The sequence below is a fragment of the Sturnus vulgaris genome, chromosome 20 (assembly GCF_052056855.1).
Source record: "Sturnus vulgaris isolate bStuVul1 chromosome 20, bStuVul1.hap1, whole genome shotgun sequence".
Lineage (NCBI taxonomy): Eukaryota > Metazoa > Chordata > Aves > Passeriformes > Sturnidae > Sturnus > Sturnus vulgaris.
The window spans coordinates 41508-61959 of NC_142262.1; the positions used below are offsets into that span (position 1 = coordinate 41508).

General features: G+C 49.1%; 1 protein-coding gene and 1 long non-coding RNA gene across 3 annotated transcripts; one reads left to right on the forward strand and one right to left on the reverse strand.

Moving 5' to 3' along the window:
* The first annotated feature begins 14220 nt into the window (after positions 1 to 14220).
* On the forward strand, positions 14221 to 16956 carry LOC148221532 (uncharacterized). 2 transcript variants are annotated; one of them, XR_015807822.1, is made up of 3 exons: positions 14221 to 14391; positions 15493 to 15660; positions 15987 to 16956. XR_015807822.1 is itself a non-coding variant. In XM_088176589.1 (3 exons), the coding sequence occupies exons 1-3, from the start codon at positions 14298 to 14300 to the stop codon at positions 16159 to 16161; spliced, it is 912 nt and encodes a 303-aa protein (XP_088032715.1). In that variant the 5' UTR covers positions 14287 to 14297; the 3' UTR covers positions 16162 to 16956. The 2 variants fall into 2 exon arrangements, 1 of the variants encoding a protein (XP_088032715.1); XM_088176589.1 differs by having other exon boundaries at positions 14287 to 14866.
* LOC148221533 (uncharacterized) lies at positions 15491 to 18543 on the reverse strand. The gene is made up of 3 exons (XR_015807823.1): positions 18060 to 18543; positions 17299 to 17397; positions 15491 to 15780 (listed from the first exon to the last, which is right to left on the reverse strand). It is a non-coding gene; the product is annotated as an uncharacterized LOC148221533 (long non-coding RNA).
* Positions 18544 to 20452: the final 1909 nt, after the last annotated feature.

Genomic DNA, 20452 nt, shown 5'->3' on the forward strand with positions numbered 1-20452 from the left:
CGCCGATCTAATCGATCGGCAGGCATTAGCAATCGATCGCCGATCTAATCGATCGGCAGGCGCGATCAATCGATCGCCGATCTAATCGATCGGCAGGCATTAGCAATCGATCGCCGATCTAATCGATCGGCAGGCGCGATCAATCGATCGCCGATCTAATCGATCGGCAGGCATTAGCAATCGATCGCCGATCTAATCGATCGGCAGGCGCGATCAATCGATCGCCGATCTAATCGATCGGCAGGCATTAGCAATCGATCGCCGATCTAATCGATCGGCAGGCGCGATCAATCGATCGCCGATCTAATCGATCGGCAGGCATTATCAATCGATCGCCGATCTAATCGATCGGCAGGCATTAGCAATCGATCGCCGATCTAATCGATCGGCAGGCGCGATCAATCGATCGCCGATCTAATCGATCGGCAGGCATTAGCAATCGATCGCCGATCTAATCGATCGGCAGGCGCGATCAATCGATCGCCGATCTAATCGATCGGCAGGCATTAGCAATCGATCGCCGATCTAATCGATCGGCAGGCGCGATCAATCGATCGCCGATCTAATCGATCGGCAGGCATTAGCAATCGATCGCCGATCTAATCGATCGGCAGGCGCGATCAATCGATCGCCGATCTATTCCATAGGCACGCATTAGCTATCGATCGCCGATCTGATTTTTCCCGCCATTTTTCATGGATTTTTTCCCCCATTTCTTACTGATTTTTCCCCAATTTTTCATGCATTTTTTCCGCAATTTTCGTGGATTTTTTCCCATATTTTCCCCATTTCTCACTGATTTTTTTCCCCCATTTCTCAATGATTTGTTTCCCCAATTTATCAAAGATTTTTTTCCCCATTTCACCATGATGTTTCCCCCATTTCTCACTGATTTTTTCCCCCATTTCTCACTGATTTTTTCCCCCCATTTTTCCATGGATATTTCCCGATTTTCCCCCCCATTGCTCACTGATTTTTGCCCCCATTTCTCTCTGAATTTTCCCCCCATTTTCCATGCATTTTTCCCCCCATTAATCACTGATTTTTTCCCCCATTTATCACTGATATTTGCCCCCATTTCTCTCTGAATTTTTCCTTCCATTTTTCATGCATTTTTCCGCCCATTAATCACTGATTTTCTCCCCATTTATCACTGATTATTGCCCCCATTTTTCACTTATTTTTTCCCCACAGCATCGGCCACCACAGCACGAGCGACAACAGCTCGCTCTGTTCCCGCCATTGCCCATGGATTGTTTGCCTGTTTTCCATGGACTTTTTCCCCATTTCTCACTGATCCCCCCCCCATTTCTCACTGAATATTCCCCCATTTTTCATCGACTTTTCCCCCATTTCTCACTGATTTTTTCCCCATTTCTCAATTATTTTTTCCCCCACTTTTCCCCGTTTCTCACTGATTTATTCCCCCATTTTTCATGGATTTTTTTTCCCCCATTTCTCACTGATTTTTTTCCCCGTTTTCAAAGATTCCCCCCCCGTTTTTCACTGATTTTTCTCCATTTCTCACTGATTTTCCCACCATTTTTCATGTGGTTTTTTTCCATTTCTCACTGATGTTTTACCCCATTCTTATTACCATTCTCATAGCTCTATTTTATATTTATACATATTCTTATATTTGCATTATTTCTGTTATACACTAGATTTTTTCATAGATATTTGCTACTTAGATTTCATTATATTTTACATGTATACCAATCTATTTCTATTCTTTATATTTTATTTTTATATTAGCTATAAAAACCGTGCCTCTACCCAAATAAAAAGCATTTAAACATTCCTTTTAGACTATATTTAGGTATTTTTTATGGTTCTGTTTTTCATGCATTCTACACCCACCCCTCCCTCTCAATGTTCTGGCACCCAGCATGACCCCCCCCCCCCCCCATGCCCGACTCACCTGCTCCTCCAGCGCAGCCCGGCTCCCTTTCCCAGGGACCTTGGGGTGCCCCAAACCACGTCGGAGCCCCCAGTCTCCACACCCTCCCCCTCCGTAGGGAACGGGAATGGGATGGGGAGCACACAGGACAAGAAAGGAACACAAAAGACACACTGGACAGAGAGAAGAAAAGGGCTGGAAGCTGGATATGAGGATGAAAGTGGAGCAGCAACAAACCTCAGGACTCTTGACTAGAGAGTGTGGCTGCTGAACGTCTCAAAAAAAACCCCCCAGCTCCAACACAACATGCTGTGCTCACGGCTCGGCCTGGGACTCATCAGTGAACATCTCTCTCTTGCCAGGGCCATAAAGCCCCCGAGAAAACACGAGGTGAGGTTGATGCGCTCCGGCTTTGCTCCTGCTCAGCCCTAACCCCAGCCCCTGCTGCCAGTGAGCACCCTGATCTCTGAACCTCTTCTCAGCTTGTTTGTACGCTTCCAAATTCCTTCCTCTTTCTTCAAGCTTCATCTGTTTCCTGGCATTGGGAGAATGACAAGTGTTTAGCACAGCGCAATGAATACAACAGTCTCATTTTCAGAAGACACAACTGAACGAGAACCGACAGCAGCACTGCTTCGAGACAATCTGGGCACACGTTTCCCTTCCAGCAATCTGAGTGTTCTTTTGTGTCACGCCTGAAATTCTGAAAATGGTTTTTTGAGAAAAATTATCCATAACTAGAAAACAATCAAACCAAATAAATAGAACCCCTATGATATAATAACAGCCCATATACTACAACACTCCAATTCTAATATTAATAAGAAAACAGAAATTAGCTACACAGCATTACCTCAAACAAACACTACATACTGGCAAGAATCAAAACCACCACAAAATAATTCAAAAACTACCCTATGCCTTATGCTACAGGCTAGAACGCCATCGGCAAACCTTATCAAGGTATCCTTTAAAAACAACGCCCCACCAAAAACAAAAACAACACAAAACGCCATTCAAGAACTCCCTTATCAACACCTGAATGAAAAAACATGGCATTAGATAAATAGACCATAGCCCTTATCATACACCATCTACAAACAAAATAAAGCTAGACCATACATCCTCGAAAACCACCTTCAAAGCACGACATTAGAAAAACAAAACTTCCCAGAATTAAAAGCTGTATCTAACAAAAGCCGTCTGATAAAATTAACAACCAAGCCCCCACCATCAGAGCTGCCCCTACTAAACTCCCCATCGTACATATGAAAAATCAGTTTTAAAAACCTACTTCAATTCATTCTGCCTCAAATACAAAGCCATCCAGAAAGTTACCTTCACTCAAAAACAAAAGCGCACGTAGTAAATAACATTAAAAAATAAATCAGCACACTACACACCACAAGCATAAAATATTGAATTAAAACCAAAAATACCCCTAGTCATTAAAGAGCCCAGCCGCAAGCTATATTTAACTATAACTTCGTGCAAACGTACACATATCATTAAAATAGATTTCTTTCAGAATACAACTGATGATCTAAAATAGTAAAATGTCCGAGAACGATATTATAATAGGATATCCTCGATCATCCTCCCGCAAATTCTCTCCACTGTATTGTCCGACACACACCGGAAAAAAAATCCAGTTTTTACTTTTTTCAGCTAACTTCTCATTTATTAGCTGAGAGGAATGTTGAATTTGTCTTTACAAATGAGCTGTGGATCAGCCTGTAGATAAGGCTAGCACTGAGAGATAAAAGAAACAATGGGATGGATTCCACTGATTGATGAATGGAAAGAGATATTTGCCTTTACAAACAAACTGCAGGGCTGCTGATAAATGAAATTGGATATCGAAAGATGAAAGAAGCAACGGGGGGAAACTATGAATTCTATAAGAATTAAAAATTAAAAGGGAGGGTTATACATTAGAGGGGAATTTCAGGTATCAGGCGTTCCGGGAAGTCTGTGCCTCTCAAGTACCTCAGCCAATGGGAAAAGAGAGAGGGAAATGCGGCCGGGAAAATAGGATAAAAAGGAGGCTGCGTCCTCCAAAAATTTGAGAGATCCCAGGGGAATGTCCCATGGCCTCTCCCTTTATTCGAATAAAGCAAAAAGGACTCCTCCGTTTCCTTTTTGGACATAAACCGCTGGTGTTTGTGGATTAATTTTCCTGACATTTAGCAACATATTGTTAAAAAAAAAAAAAAAAAAAAAAAAAAAAGTGATCCAGAAGAGGGCAACATTGACAGCCATTCCAAGACAGGATGAACAAATGCTTTCACATTGACAGAGGATGCTGCGATGTTCTGAGAACAGAAGATAGAATAAAATAAAGGAAGGTGATGTTACAAGACAGAAAAGGGTAAAATAAAAGGAGTACCTGAGACTGGGGGGCGGGGGGGAAGAAAATGGGGAAATATTAATTGCTACACACTAGGTACAAATGCTTTTTACAAGTAATTTATGAGAAGCAAGCTAAAAGCGTCTTACTGCTGCTAGTGATATCATGCTCCAAGCTCTGCTAATAATTCCTATTTCTAGCAATAGTTAAATTGAACTCACTACATTCCAACTATTTTTCTGCTTGTTTAGATGGCAGATCCGTTTGGAACACACCTTAGTATAGCAAATTCTATGCCCAGGTAGGGACCTCTCAGTTCTTCCATAAAACATTTTCTTCTGCATTATGGCAAGCCTTTGTTTTAGCTTGACAGCTTTCTTGAAACTTAAATTTACGCATGTATCCAAAGACATTTGCAATTCCAGAAATCGGTAGGCACATAATATGGAAAGTAAATAACATTCTCGAGAGGGAGTTGCTTTGTTACTGAGGGGATGAAAAGCAAGGCTAGAGCTAGTAGAACTACTCAAGAAATTGGACTTAACGCAGCTTTTACAAGGCTCAAAGTAGCCATACCGAGATGTTTGAGCTAAAAGCCCCAGTTACCAGACTTACAGGCCTAATAGTTATCACCACACCACATTCCCTGGTTGCAGTATTTTTAACAGCAGTGCAGAACGCTACTGAAAATTATTTTTAGGTTGAATTGTTCTCTCCCCTCACTGCCTGTGTAGCTGTTAGAGGCTTCCAGGAGGCTGGGGAAGCAGACTGCTGGTTTCACTTCCAGACAGGTCACTTCCGTGGTCTGCTGGAGGGCACTTTGAAGCCCGTGTCCTTTTCTTGCTCTATTGTATCTGACAACTTTCCTCCCCCACGTCTGTTTTTTAGCGGGCAGCATTTTTGGAGGGCCAGTCAAAGACCTCAGGCTCCGAGAGAATTCGTCTGCTTTGCTCTGTTTATGTGTGCAACAGATGGGAGCAGCAACTAAGTCAAGTAGTAACTTCTGAGCTGCCCAGTTATCAGTAAACCAAAATATTCTTTTGTGACTCTCGCCAGACGAACATATCATCCTATCCGAGTCACACACTGCCCCTCTGGCATTTTCCAGTCAGACAAAGAATTCCTGGCCCCTTGCATGAACCTCAGCTCTCCACCTTGTTCCAGAAAGAGTTCTAGATCCAAGGCCCAGTGAGCCAGTTACCCTTTGCTGCCCTGAGCAGTATGGAAACAGCCAAGCCCCAGCCCTGCAGCCCTGCCTAACTCGCCTTTGCCTCCCAAACCTGAACCTTTTCCTTGGCTGTGGCATCCTCACTCATGCAATCCTGAAGACAAAAATCTGATTTGGCAGGTGAGGCCGTTTCTAACGCAAAAGCTTCACCAAGGTTTCTCTTCCAACTTCAGCCTTAAACAGTCCTGTCCTCCTCAGACAGCCCCCACCTCCAGCCTTTAGCTGTAAATACTTACTGGTTTATAGCTAATGCTTGCCACCCCTCAAAATTAAGTCTTTTGATATGCATTTACATCCCTCCCTAACCATGTCCTCATCACCCTTCCCAAACTCAGCCTCATCTCCAGGCCTAGAACCTCTCCCTAGGTGAGGGACTGTCCTCGGGTAGGAGTGCTGACAGACCTGTGCATGAGCCCAGCTGCATAGCCCGTGCTAATCCCAGCCCAGCTCTAGCCTTTAAACCCACTGGGGCTTTGGTACTGGAGGCCCAGTTACAGTAACCCCTGTGGCCGTTCCGCTTCCAGGCCATCTGTGAGTTGTGATCCCCCACCCTACACCACTTTGGTGAGAAATGCATTCCTTTCTTACAATAAAGTTTTCATTTTATGTCTAAATTCAAGCATTCAGAGAAAACGTGTAGCAATTATATCAAGACAGACATGACAGGCACCAACAGTAGTCTTTCATTACACACTTTTCATGCCTTCTCTCCACAGATTTCTTTGAGGCAACTCTGACTCCTTTTCTCACAGGCAGCTCCACACAGCACCGACTCCTCCTCTCCTCTGTACGACTGGCTAAACCCCAGCCTGTCCCTTCCCCAGCCACCTGAGCCTGTCTGTCCCACACACAGCATCCTCTCACCTTGTCCATCCCTTGCACGGCCACGTGTCCCTTCCTCCTCGCAGCACAGCCAGCAGGCTCCAGCCCACACTGCAGCAGGCTCTGCACCTCCTGCTGGAGCTGTGCTTAGTGAAACTGGCAGCCAGCTGACCCACGCTTTTATAACAACCAGCCTCACTGGGCAGGCAAGGCTGTTTCCACTCCTTGCTAATCAGTACAGCTGTAACTCGTTGGCAACTAGTGCCTTCTGCACTATCCTTACAAACTATTCTCCTACAGAAATGGACCGGAATTCCGCGGGGATTTTCCGGGGATTCCGGGGGGATTTTCTGGGGATTCCGGGAGGATTTTGTCGGGAATTCCGGGGGGATTTTGTCGGGGATTCCGGGGGGAATTTCTGGGGGATTCCGGGCGGATTTTATCGGGGATTCCTGGGGGATATTCCCGGGGATTCCGGGGGGATTTTATCGGGGATTCTGGGCATATTTTCTCGCGGATTCCGGGGGGATTTTCTCAGGGATTCCGGGGAGATTTTATCGGGGATTCCGGGGGGATTTTTCCCGGGAAATGCGGGGGGCTTTTTCCCCGCGATTCCAGGGGGATTTTCCAGGGGATTCCAGGGGGATTTTATCGGGGATACCTGGGGGATTTTCCAGGGGATTCCTGGGGGATTTTCCCGGGGATTCCGGGGGGATTTTCACGGGGATTCCGGGGGGATTTTCACTGGGATTCCGGGGCGATTTTCTCAGGGAATTCCGGGGGATTTTCTCGGGAATTCCGGGAGGATTTTCCCGAGTATTCCGGGGGGATTTTCCCGAGTATTCCGGGGGGATTTTTTCGGGGAGTCCGGGGGGATTTTCCCGGGGATTCCGAGGGGATATTCCCGGGGAATTCCGGGGGGATTTTCTCCGGGATTCCGGGGGGATTTTCCAGGGGTTTCAGCGAGGAATTTCCCAGGGAATTCCCGGTGGATTTTCCAGGGGATTCCGGGTGGATTTTCTCGGGGATTCCGGGGGGAATTTTTCGGGGAGTCCGGAGGGATTTTCCCGGGGTATCCGGGGTGATTTTACGAGGAATTCCGGGGGGATTTTCCCGAGTGTTCCGGGGGGATTTCCTCGGGGATTACGGGATGATTTTCTCGGGCAATTCCGGGGGATGTTCTCGGGTATTCCGGGGCCATTATCTCGGTGATTCCGGGGAGATTTTCTCGGGGATTCCGAGATTATTTTCCCGGGGAATTCATGGGGATTTTCCCGGGGATTCCGGGGGGATATTCGCGGGGATTCCGGGGGATTTTCTCGGAGATTCCGGGGGGATTTTCATGGGGATTCCGGGGTATTTTCTCCTGGATTCCGGGGAATTTTCCGTGGATTCCTGGGGGATTTTGCCGAGTATTTCGGGAGAATTTTCTCGGGGATTCCGGGGTGATTTTCCCGGGAAATTCCGGGGGATTTTCTCGGGGATTCCGGGGGATTTTTTCGGGGAGTCCGGAGGTATTTTCCCGGGGATTCCGGGGGGATTTTACGAGGAATTCCGGGGGGGTTTTCTCGGCGATACCGGGGGGATATTCTCGGGGATTCCGGGATGATTTTCCCGGGGAATTCCAGGGGATTATTCCGGCGATTCCGGGGGGATTTTCTCGGCGATTGCGGGGGGATTTTCTCGGGGATTCCGGGGGGATTATCCCGGGGAATTCTAGGGGATTTTCTCGGGGATTCCGGGGGGATTTTCCCGGGGAATTCCGGGGGGATTTTCTCGGGGAGTCCGGGGAGATTTGCCCGGGGATTCCGAGGGATTTTCAGGGGAATCCGGGGGGATTTTCTCGGGGATTCAGGGGGGTTTTTCTCGGGGATTCAGGGGGGATTTTCCAGGGGATTCCGGGGGGATTTTCTCGCGTATTCCCGGGGCATTTTCCTGGAGATTCCAGGGGGATTTTATCGGGGATTCCGGGGGGATTATCCAGGGGATTCCCGGGGGTTTTTCCAGGGGATTCCGGGCATATTTTCCCGAGTATTACGGGCGAATTTTCTCGGGGATTCCGGGGGGGCTTTCACAGGGATTTCTGGGGGATTTTCGCGTGGATTCCGGGGGATTTTCTCGCGGATTCCGGGGGCTATTTTCCCGGGGATTCCGGGGGAAATTTCTCGGGGAGTCCGGGGGGATTTTCTAGGGGAATTCCGGGGGATTTTCTCGGGGATTCTGGGGGGATTTTCCCGGCGATTCCGGGTTGATTTTCCCGGGGACTCCGGGGGATTTTCTCGGGGATTTCTGGAGGATTTTCCCGGGGATTCCGGGCGGATTTTCTCGTGGATTCCGGGAGGATTTTCCCGGGGAATTCCGAGGGATTTTCAGGGGAATCCGGGGGGATTTTCTCGGGGATTCAGGGGGGATTTTCCACGGGATTCCGGGGGGATTTTCTCGGGGATTCCGGGGAGATTTTCTCACGTATTCCCGGGGCATTTTCCTGGAGATTCCAGGGGGATTTTATCGGGGATTCCGGGGGGATTATCCAGGGGATTCCGGGGGGATATTGCAGAGTATTCCGGGGGGATTTTCTGGGGGATTCCGGGGGGATTTTCCCGGCGAATTCCGGGGGGATTTTCTCGGGGATTCCTAGGGGATTTTCCAGGGGATTCCGGGGTGATTATCCCGGGGATTTTCCAGGGGGATTTTCCCGGGGATTCCGGGGGATTTTCTCGGGGATTCCGGGGGGTTTTTCCCGGGGATTCCCGGGGATTTTCTCTCGGATTTTTTCCCCAATTTTTCAAGCATTTTTTCCCGCAATTTTCCTGGATTTTTCCCAAATTTTCCCCATTTCTCACTGATTATTTTCCCCATTTCTCAATGATGTTTTTCCCCATTTTCCCCCCATTTCTCACTGATTTTTATCCCCCATTTTTCAATGATTTTTCCCCATTTCTCTCTGATTTTTGCCCCATTTCACCATGATGTTTTCCCCATTTCTCACTGATTTTTCCGTTGATTTTTCATGGATTTTTCCACTTATTTTTCGTGGATTTTTTCCCCATTTTTCCCCATTTCTCACTGATTTTTTCCCCATTTATCACTCCTTTTTCCCCATTTTTCCCCATTTCTCACTGATTTTTTCCGCCATTTTTCATTGATTTTTTCCGCCATTTTTCATGGATGTTTCCCCCAATTTTCATGGATATTTCCTGATTTCCCCCCCCATTTCTCACTGATATTTGCCCCCATTTCTCTCTGAATTATTCCCCCCATTTTTCATGCATTTTCCCGCCCATTAATCACTGATTTTTTCCCCATTTCTCACCGACTTTTCCCCCCATTTCTCACTGATTTTTATGCCCCACTTCTGACTGATTTTTCCCAATTTTTCGTTGATCTTTTTCCCCATTCCACACCGATTTTTCCCCCATTTCTCTCTGATTTTTCCATCATTTTTCATGGTTTTTCCCCCCCATTTCTCACTGATTTTACCCCCTTTCTCACTGATTTTATTAATGTTTGTATTTCTATTTCTATTTCTATTTCTATTTATATTTATTATTATTGTTTTGCATGTTTATGTTTATGTTTATGTTTATGTTTATGTTTATGTTTATGTTTCTATCTATGCAGGTTAACGTTTGTGCATGTTCATGTCTATGTTTATATTTATGCATATTTATTTTTATGCCGGCGAACGCGGGCAGGCGTTTTATGTAAACGCCTATTCGCCGGGGTCCTAGAGAGGCCGCCATCTTGAGCGTGTCGGGACTCTCAAAATGGCGGCTCGGGCGGCACCCCGGCTGACCTGCCAAAAATGGCGGCAGAAAGGGCGGGAAAAAATCAGGACCCCGGTGTGTAGGCATAAGATGCCTGATTACATCGCCGACGCCGATCCGCTCGCCGCCAATTTTCCCGGATGTTTCAGAGCGTGCCGACAACGGCCGCGCGGTCCGCGGTGCCGCGGGCGTGAGGGCGCCGGCGGGCGCGGACAGGCGTTTTATGTAAACGCCTATCCGCCGGGGTCCTAGAGAGGCCGCCATCTTGAGTGTGTCCGCACTCTCAAAATGGCGCCTCGGGCGGCACCCCGGCTGACCTGCCAAAAATGGCGGCAGAAAGGGCGGGAAAAAATCAGGACCCCGGTGTGTAGGCACAAGATGCCTGATTACATCGCCGACGCCGATCCGCTCGCCGCCAATTTTCCCGGATGTTTCAGAGCGTGCCGACAACGGCCGCGCGGTCCGCGGTGCCGCGGGCGTGAGGGCGCCGGCGGGCGCGGACAGGCGTTTTATGTAAACGCCTATCCGCCGGGGTCCTAGAGAGGCCGCCATCTTGAGCGTGTCGGGACTCTCAAAATGGCGCCTCGGGCGGCACCCCGGCTGACCTGCCAAAAATGGCGGCAGAAAGGGCGGGAAAAAATCAGGACCCCGGTGTGTAGGCATAAGATGCCTGATTACATCGCCGACGCCGATCCGCTCGCCGACAATTTTCCCGGACGTTTCAGAGCGTGCCGACAACGGCCGCGCGGTCCGCGGTGCCGCGGGCGTGAGGGCGCCGGCGGGCGCGGACAGGCGTTTTATGTAAACGCCTATCCGCCGGGGTCCTAGAGAGGCCGCCATCTTGAGTGTGTCCGCACTCTCAAAATGGCGCCTCGGGCGGCACCCCGGCTGACCTGCCAAAAATGGCGGCAGAAAGGGCGGGAAAAAATCAGGACCCCGGTGTGTAGGCACAAGATGCCTGATTACATCGCCGACGCCGATCCGCTCGCCGACAATTTTCCCGGATGTTTCAGAGCGTGCCGACAACGGCCGCGCGGTCCCCGGTGCCGCGGGCGTGAGGGCGCCGGCGGGCGCGGACAGGCGTTTTATGTAAACGCCTATCCGCCGGGGTCCTAGAGAGGCCGCCATCTTGAGTGTGTCCGCACTCTCAAAATGGCGGCTCAGGAGGCACTCCGGCTGACCTGCCAAAAATGGCGGCAGAAAGGGCGGGAAAAAATCAGGACCCCGGTGTGTAGGCATAAGATGCCTGATTACATCGCCGACGTCGATCCGCTCGCCGACAATTTTCCCGGACGTGTCAGAGCGTGCCGACAACGGCCGCGCGGTCCGCGGTGCCGCGGGCGTGAGGGCGCCGGCGAGCGCGGACAGGCGTTTTATGTAAACGCCTATCCCCCGGGGTCCTAGAGAGGCCGCCATCTTGAGCGCTGCCGCACGGCTGGGTCCCGGCCCGCGGGCCCTTCCGCCATCCTGAGAGGGGCACGGTGCAGTACCCGCCTGTGTCCACACGGCGGCAGCACTGCCGCCCAACTCAGCCCGGCACTGCCGCCCTGTCAGGGACAGACAGAGAAGGGAGAGAGTTCCAAGCACCAGAGTCCCCACCCGTCATAAAATCCTCTCAATGAACGCCCCAAAAAAACCCCGACCCAAACTAAAAATGCCCTGCCTCTGACCAAATGAAAAAAAAAAAACCTTTTATATATATAAATCATCTATTTTTTAATATTTAATTTCTAGTCATAATCTATACATATTTCATATATTCAATTTAATTGCTATTCTATTTATCATATATACAATATTATTTTATTATTCATTATATACATAGATTTATATTACTAATGTTATTTCTATTTTATCTATATCCATCTATATTTGGAGGTTCATAGTTTTTAATATTATTTCTTTAAAAGCTCTGCCTCTAACCAAATAGAAACAAAAAACTCGATTATTTTAAATTATATTTGAATATATTTTTCTATTTAGTTTTCATATTTATATCTGTAGATTTATATGTCTATATTGTGTATTCTATATTTATATACTATTTAATGTAGTTTTTACTAGTATATTAATATACTAGATGCTATTTACATTCTATTATAACATACTATTTAATAGAACATATTAAAATCGATAAATTATTTATATTACATACTACATACATGTATTTTATATTTATATTTATTTCTATATATTTATACTTACATATATATATGCATATATAGTTATAATAATTTTATGTCAGTATCTATTTTTGCATATTTGTATATTTTTGCCTATATTATTTTCAAAAAACCCTCCTCTAACCAAATAAAAACCAATAAAACATTCCTTTTAAAGTCTGAATATTTATATATTTCTATTTTCATAACATAATATAATGTAATGTAATATATTTATATATTGGTTTCTTATATTTGCTTCTATATTTTTATTCTTTATCTTTTCTATTTACAGTATCTATAAAAAAACCCTACCTCTATCCAAACACAAGCCAATAAAACATTCCTTTTAGACTATATTTAGCTATTTTTTAAGGTTCTGTTTTTCATGCATTCTACACCCACCCCTCCCTCTCAATGTTCTGGCACCCACCATGACCCCCCCCCCCATGCCCGACTCACCTGCTCCTCCAGCGCAGCCCGGCTCCCTCTCCCAGGGACCTTGGGGTGCCCCAAACCACGTCGGAGCCCCCCTCAGCCTTTTTTCCTCACCCCAAAGAAGGCACAGAACGACTCCTTTAATGAAGTTGTTTTAACAATTGTAAGGCTAGAGCTTTTGGTATCCACTGCTTGCCATCCCTTGTAAACCAATTTTTTTCTTCTTTCTTCTGCAGCTTAATAAACCTCTTTTTTTCCCCATAGTTTTCCAAATGCATGTATAACCGCATATGCATATTTAGAATCAGTAAATATATTTAATGTCTTGTCCTGCTATAATTCACAGGCTCTCACAAGCGTGTGCAGCTCTGCTGTCTGAGCTGACCAGGTGGCTGGTAACCTCCCCCCTTCCTTTAATTGCTTTCCATTCACGATAGAGTATCCTGTAAATCATGAAGAATGGGGGGGAAAAATCAGTGAGAAATGGGGAAAAAAATCCATGAAAAATGGGGGAACAAATCAGTGAGCAACGGGGAAAAGTGGGGAAAAGTTAATTGAGAAATGGGGGAAAAATCAGTGAGAAATGGGGAAAAAATCCCTGAAGAATGGGGGAAAAAATCAGTGAGAAATGGGGGAAAGTGGGGAAAAAATCCGTGAGAAATGGGGGAAAAATCAGTGAGAAATGGGTGGGGAAATTCCATGAAAAATGGCGAAAGAAATCAGTGAGAAATGGGGAAAAATGGGTAAAAAATCAGTGCGAAATGGGGGGGGGAAATCAATGAGAAATCGGGGAAAAACATAAGTAAGAAACGGGGGGGAAAAATCCATGAAAAATGGGGAAAAATCAGTGGGAAATGGGGATAAATCTGGAAAAAATCCATGAAAAATGGGGGAAAATATCAGTGAGAAATGGGGGAAAATGGGGAAAAAGTCAGTGAGAAATGGGGAAAAATCAGTGAAAAACGGGGGGAAAACTCCATGAAGAATGGGAAAAAAAATCAGTGAGAAATGGGGGAAAAAATCCCTGAAAAATGGGGGGAAATATCAGTGAGAAATGGGAAAAAAATGGGGAAAAAATCATTGATAAATCGGGGGAAAAATCAGTGTGAAAGGGGGGGAAAAATCGGGATCGGGGACGTGGACCGGGACTGGGATCGGGGACCGGGACGGGGAAATGGGACAGGGACCGGGATCGCGGACGGGGACCTGGGACAGGGACCGGGACCGGGATCGGGGACGGGGACTGGAGACAGGGACCGGGACCGGGACTGGGGACTGGGATCAGGACCGTGATCGGGTTCCGGGACGGGGAACTGGGACTGGGACCAGGATCGGGGACCGGAACCGGGCACTGGGACCGGGACCAGGACTGGGGACGGGGACTGGGGACAGTGACCGGGACTGCAATCGGCACCGCCCCCCGAACCGCTCCCGGAACCGCTCCCCGGGCTATCCCGGCACGGCGACCGGGAACGCCCCCGGCACCGCCCCGGCACCGCCCCCGGTGCCGCCCCCGGCACTGCCCCGGCACCGCCCCGGGTAGCGCCCCCGGCACCGCCCCCGGGGCGGGCCGCCGAACGCACGCGATGACGCGCGGGGGGCGGGACGGCGCGGGGCGGTGACGCGCTTCATGCCAGGAGCAGGGCCCGGGTGCGACGAAGACGGGAGCGGGACGACCCGATACCGCGCGGGGCCGCGGGCCCGTGCGGAGCCCGGCCCGCTGGGTAGGGGCCGCCAATGGCACCGGGGCTTCTGCTTCGGCTTCTGTCCGTGTCGGCGGGGAGGCCCCAGCCAGCGGTGCCCCTCTCCCTCGGCGACACGGGCGTGGAACTCGGCATCGGGCGCTGCATCGCCGCGGACAGCAGGGGGCGCACGGGTACCGATACTGCCATGGGGCCCGGCGCTGCTCTCCTGCTCCGCCGCCAGGCGGCGCTGCGCTGCCGTCCTGCCGCGCCTCCGGGCACGCTCGGTTTCCTCGGGACCCCGGGCCCCGCCTGTCCCGCCGCTGCGGAGGCGGGGGATGCTTTATGGGACTGCCCGAGCTGGCGGTGCCGGGTCTGGGGCGTTGGGGCGCGCCTTGGGGGGCTGCGGGTGCGCTCGTTTCCTCTTCTGCATGGCCTTCTGTGTGAGCATCTCTCGTTGCGACTGCTCTTGGAGAGTCAAACCCCTCCTCCTAAGTGGTCTCAGGAGCCTGGCAGGGTGAGTTTTGTTTCACAGGGGAAAGGGCCACTGGTCGTGTCCAGAGACCTGTGCACCCAGCCAGGTTTCTGCCTGATAAAATTCCAAATGGATGAGGATTTCTCCCAGCCCCAAGCTGCCCCCACCTGTAACCCTGGCTGCCTTTGGGGTGCCCAAAGCCTCCTCTGTGCAGATCTCAGGAACCTGGGAGGGGTGAACAATGTTGCACAGGGAAAAACCCCACAGATTTTATCTCCGGGCCTGGGGCCAGGAGCAGGCATTTGCGTGCTATAATTCCAGAAGGAGCACGGTGTCTCCCAGACCCAAGCCGCATCCAGCTGTGACCCAGCTGCTCTTGGAGTGCCAAAAGCCTCCTCGTAGCTGATCTCAGGAACCCTGGAAGGGTGAGTTTGGTTTCACAGGGAAAAGGCCTCCGTTTGTGTCCAGAGATCAAATAAGGGACTCTGCTTTTCCTCTAGTTCTCCTTCCTGTTTTCACCTGGGCTACAAGGATGGGCATGGCCTGTATTTCTCATATCAAAGTGATGTTACTAAATTTGTCCAGAAGTTCTGGTTGTTATTTTTATTAGTAGTAGTAATTTTCTGATAGAAAACACTCTCATTTTGCCTTTCCCACGTTGTTTCCAGGTGCTGCCCAGGATGGACATCCGTGGTCTCAGACAGTGATTCCCGAGGAGCAAGGAAAGCCTTTTCCTCACCTGCACAGTTCAGGTGGATGGGACAGAATTGGTGTGGCCTGACAAGGCAGGAAAAGCTGTCTGTGTTCTGGAGTGCCTTGAAAGCTTTCTCCGTCAGGTTTGGAAGGGGTTTCTCTTTGGGATTTCTTGTGATGCAGCACCACGGGTATCCCTTTGTGCCAAGTCCAGTGCTAAAGGATTGAAGAACTGACAAGTGGGGTCTGGGATGAAAATGCCGCTAATAAAATTAAGCAAAGAATACAATAAGAGAAATGAGCATCCTTTTAATGTCTGAAATAGTTAGGAATAAAAATGCTGGAAAAGGGCACTCTGAATTGGTGTCACTTGTCATGGATAAAACCCCAGAGTGAGGAATCAGAGCAGAAGTTGAGAGCTGGAATCCTTCTGCAGTCGACTTAATTTTCTTTTCCTCCTCTCTTTCAGGACAGGAAGAATCACGACTCTCCTGGCATCTTTGCCAAGAGCTGTGGTGTTTGATCAGCCAAAGCCCAGAGGCTTCAGCACCAGAGGTCTGAGCCTGGAGGGCTCCTGGTGCTGCCCGTGCTGTGGGCTATGTCAGAGGATGCAGGGTTCCTCTTTGCCTCCCTGCTGGGATTAACTGCCATGGGAATGTGGGATCTGGGTGAAACTCCAGCTCTCCTGGTGTTCAGGGGAGCAAGGTCTGAGGGACTCCTCTCTGGGGATGTGCGGTGAAGGACTGAATAGTGTGGAAGGAGAGTATTTATAAACTGTATCACTGTTTCTCCCAAAATTGGGGTGGAGCGGTGATGGGGGTGGTTGGGTTTGGTCTGGGCCTGTTATTCTTTGTGCAATTTTTAAATTCTCTTGTATGATTTACTGTCCGGTATCTTTCTAACAAAAGCTGACATAAATTTAGATTAAGGATTAGAACTTGGGTCCATTCATTGCAAACATTTGACAAGGCTGGAGGACTGGGGTGGTGACTGCTCTCAGGAAAGGTTACTTATTAATACTGTGTCAGATTTCCCGCAGTGACTGTCAGGCCTGCATGGCTGTGAGTTCGTGCTCTTCTCACTGGGGAAATAAGTTCAGCAAAATTAGAAATGTTAGAAAAATCCAGCCAAAAATTCCACCTCTGTACCCTCTAAGTTTTCCCAGTTTTTCCCAGCTAGGAGCTGCACAGAAGTCAGGCAGGGGAAGTGACAACAGGGAACAGCTGAAAAATTCAAAGGCACAAAGAGGAAAGGGGAAAGGTTTCAGAAAACAATTCTATGGTCTAAGAATAATTTCTGATTCCCTACTGAGAAGAACACGAACTCACAGCCATTCAGGCCTGACAGTCCCCTGCAGTGAGAGCTCAGCACACATCCACAGAGGCAAGTCCAGCATCTTAAATGAAAAAATAAAAATAAAAACCAGAAGAAAAAGGTGATTTCTTCTGCTTCAGAGTTATTTCAAGTTCTTAAAGCCCAAGCAACATTTGCTCTTGATTTTGGTTGGGTGAATCATGAGCAGTGGGCACGGGTCATGCCATTCATTGAGCAGAAAACCCGGGGTCATTTAGAGGGGACACAAGAACTGTTTGTGTAGCGACCTCGGGCTGCAGAGGGGCAGGAGAAAGGCCAAGGGAGCTCCCTGGGGCCACCAGGGCCTGTGGGGAACAGAATGGACGCTTGGATGACCAGTGGAGGTGAGGAGTGGATCTGAGTTCATCTACAGGGAAATAAGGAGGGGATACTCTGGAGTGAAAAGCTGAGGTGATGAGTTCACCCACCTGGGCACGAGTTGTGTTTGCACAAAGTGGGACCAGAGGTGAAGGTCAATCCAAAGTCGATCCTGCTTGACCTCTGAATTCCAGGATAAGTTTTACAAGCTGCCAAATGAGGGAGTAAAAATACACAAAAATGAAACCGAGAGCATTCATGAGGTTCCTGGGAGTCCATTACACTGTTGTCATAGAATTCTTAATGAGTTTTGAGCTTTTAATGACAACAATTCAGTACTTTCTTTGGATTATTCACTGTGTAGGATTTGGGGTTTATCTGGATTTTAAAGGCGTCGTGGTGGCCCTGACACTGCTCAGGAGCTGGTAGGAAAAGCAGGGTCAGAGCTCCTGGCAGGCACAGGGTGTTTTTCCCAGAGTGGACTGTGGAGGAATTGTTTGGGCCTTGGATTGTCCCTCTGGGTGATGCCAGTTGCTGTGATTTGTGTAATTCCATACATTTAACTCCCAATACTTCCCAGCCCAGGAGCTTGAGCTGACAGGGCAGCACACAGATTGTTCTCTGTGCTGTGCCCCGATTTGGGGTTGGCTGTCAGCTTTGCTAGCTCCCGTGAATTATGCCCATAGCCCCGAATTCCCTGCTCAATTCCCACTGCCATAACCTCACAGCGCCTCATGGAGTGGGGATATACTGTGGCAGGAAGCTCAGCAGCATCGGCACAGGGACAGGTGTATATTCCAAAGAATTTGCTGTTTCAAACCCTCATCCCCCAGCCCCGCCGATGTCCCTGGGGGGCACTTGACAGAGTTACCTGGATTTCAGCTGATTTCACCCCCCCGAGCTCGGGCTCCAGGTGATCTTTTCAAGCAGGAGAAGGCAGGGGCCGGAGGCGCTCGTGGCCCGTGCCGAGGCAGTCCCTGGGGCCACGAGAGGACATCTCTCCCTGCAGAATTTCAGTTCTTTCCAGAGCCTCAGCAGTGACAGAGGACAAAGAGGAAGATGAGGAGGAGGAAGAAGGGGGAGAGGGTTTGAGAGGGGGGGAAGCCCAAATCCGTGCTGTGTGCGGAGCTCCGACAGCACGCTGCAGCCCGCAGCTCAGTGTGAGCACGGGGCAGAGGAGGCGATTTCTGGGCATTCAATCACCCTGAGGCGGGCCCGGCACCGCCCCTGCAGCACCGTCCCCAGCACAGCTCGGTACCGCTCCGGGATCACCCGGCCCCGCCCCCGGTGCCGCCCGGGACCACTGGGGACCGCCCCTAAAGCACCGCCCCGGCCCCGCCCGGTCCCGTCCCCGGGACCTCCGTGCCCCGCCTCGCCAAGCCCCGGCTCCGCCCCGAGCCTGCCCGGGCTGCGCCGGGACCATCGCTGGCGGCCCCGCCCCTCTCCCCCGGGCCGAAGCGGGCTGAAGGAGATGTCCGCACGATTGGAAACGCCGCCGAAAATCGCACCCGTGGGATCGGTGTCGGCGTCGTGCGCAGGCATCCCACTAGAGCGAGCGGGCTCCTTGCTGTGCCACCCTCCTTTTGCAGCCAGAGTTAGAAGGTCGGGGAGCGACACCCGAGCCGCCATCTTGGGAGAGGCAGGCGCGCAGTACCGCGCTCTGCCCACAGGGTGGCGCTTGGGAGACAGGCAAGGGATGGAATCAAGGAGTGTCCCAATCCTTGAGGAAATCCCCCTGAATGAACGCCCCAAAAAACCCCGACCAGAACTGAGAAACCTCCTGCCTCTGTATGAGTGCAAAGGGTGTGCAAGGAGTGTGCAAATAGTGTGCATTAGCAATCGATCGGCAGGCATTGGCAATCGACCGCCGATATAATCGATCGGCAGGCATTGGCAATCGATCGCCGAGCTAATCGATCGGCAGGCGCGATCAATCGATCGCCGATCTAATCGATCGGCAGGCATTAGCAATCGAACGCCGATTTAATCGATCGGCAGGCATTAGCAATCGATCGCCGATCTAATCGATGGGCAGGCGCGCTCAATCGATCGCCGATATAATCGATCGGAAGCCGCGATCAATCGATCGCCGATCTAATCGATCGGGAGGCATTAGCAATCGCTCGCCGATCTAATCGATCGGCAGGCATTAGCAAACGATCGCCGATCTAATCGATCGGCAGGCGCGATCAATCGATCGCCGATATAATCGATCAGTAGTCGCGATCAATCGATCTCCGATCTAATCCATCGGCATGCATTAGCTATCGATCACCGATCTGATTTTTCCCGCCATTTTTCATTGATTTTTTCCCCATTTCTCTCTGATATTTCCCCCCATTTTTCATGCATTTTCCCCCCATTTCTCACTGATTTTTTCCCCAATTTTTCATGCATTTTTTTCCCCACAATTTTCGTGGATTTTTTCCCAAATTTTCCCCATTTCTCACTGATTTTTTTTCCCCCATTTCTCAATGATTTTTTTTCCCCAATTTATCAAAGATTCTTTCCCCATTTCTCACTGATTTTTATCCCCATTTTTCCCCCATTTCTCACTGATCTTTACCCCCCATTTCTCACTGATTTTTCCCCATTTCTAACTGATTTTTTCCCCATTTCACCATGATGTTTTCCCCATTTCTCACTGATTTTCTTCCCCATTTCTCAATGATTTTTTTCCCCATTTCTCAATGATTTTTTTCCCCATTTCTCAATGATTTTTACGACGCATTTCTGACTGATTTTTCCCCATTTCTCTCTGATTTTTTCCCCATTTCACCATGATGTTTTCCCCATTTCTCACTGATTTTTTCCACCCATTTCTCATGGATTTTTTCCCATTTTTCCCCCATTACTCACTGATTTTTTCCCCCCATTTCTCACTGAATATTCCCCCATTTTTCATCGATGTTTCCCCCATTTACCACTGATTTTTCACCCATTTCTCGCTGATTTTGTCCTCAATTTTCCCCCATTTCTCATTGATTTTTTTCCATTTCTCACTGATTATTTCCCTCATTTTTCATGGATTTTTTCCCCATTTTTCCCCATTTCTCACTGATGATTTCCTCCATTTTCCCCCATTTCTCACTGATTTTTCCCCCCCATTTCTCACTGATTTTTCCCCCCCATTTCTCACTGATTTTTTTCCCCCATTTTTCATGGATTTTTCCACCCATTTTTCGTGGATATTTCCCGATTTCCCCCCCATTTCTCACTGATTTTTGCCCCCATTTCTCTCTCATTTTTCCCCCCATTTTTCAT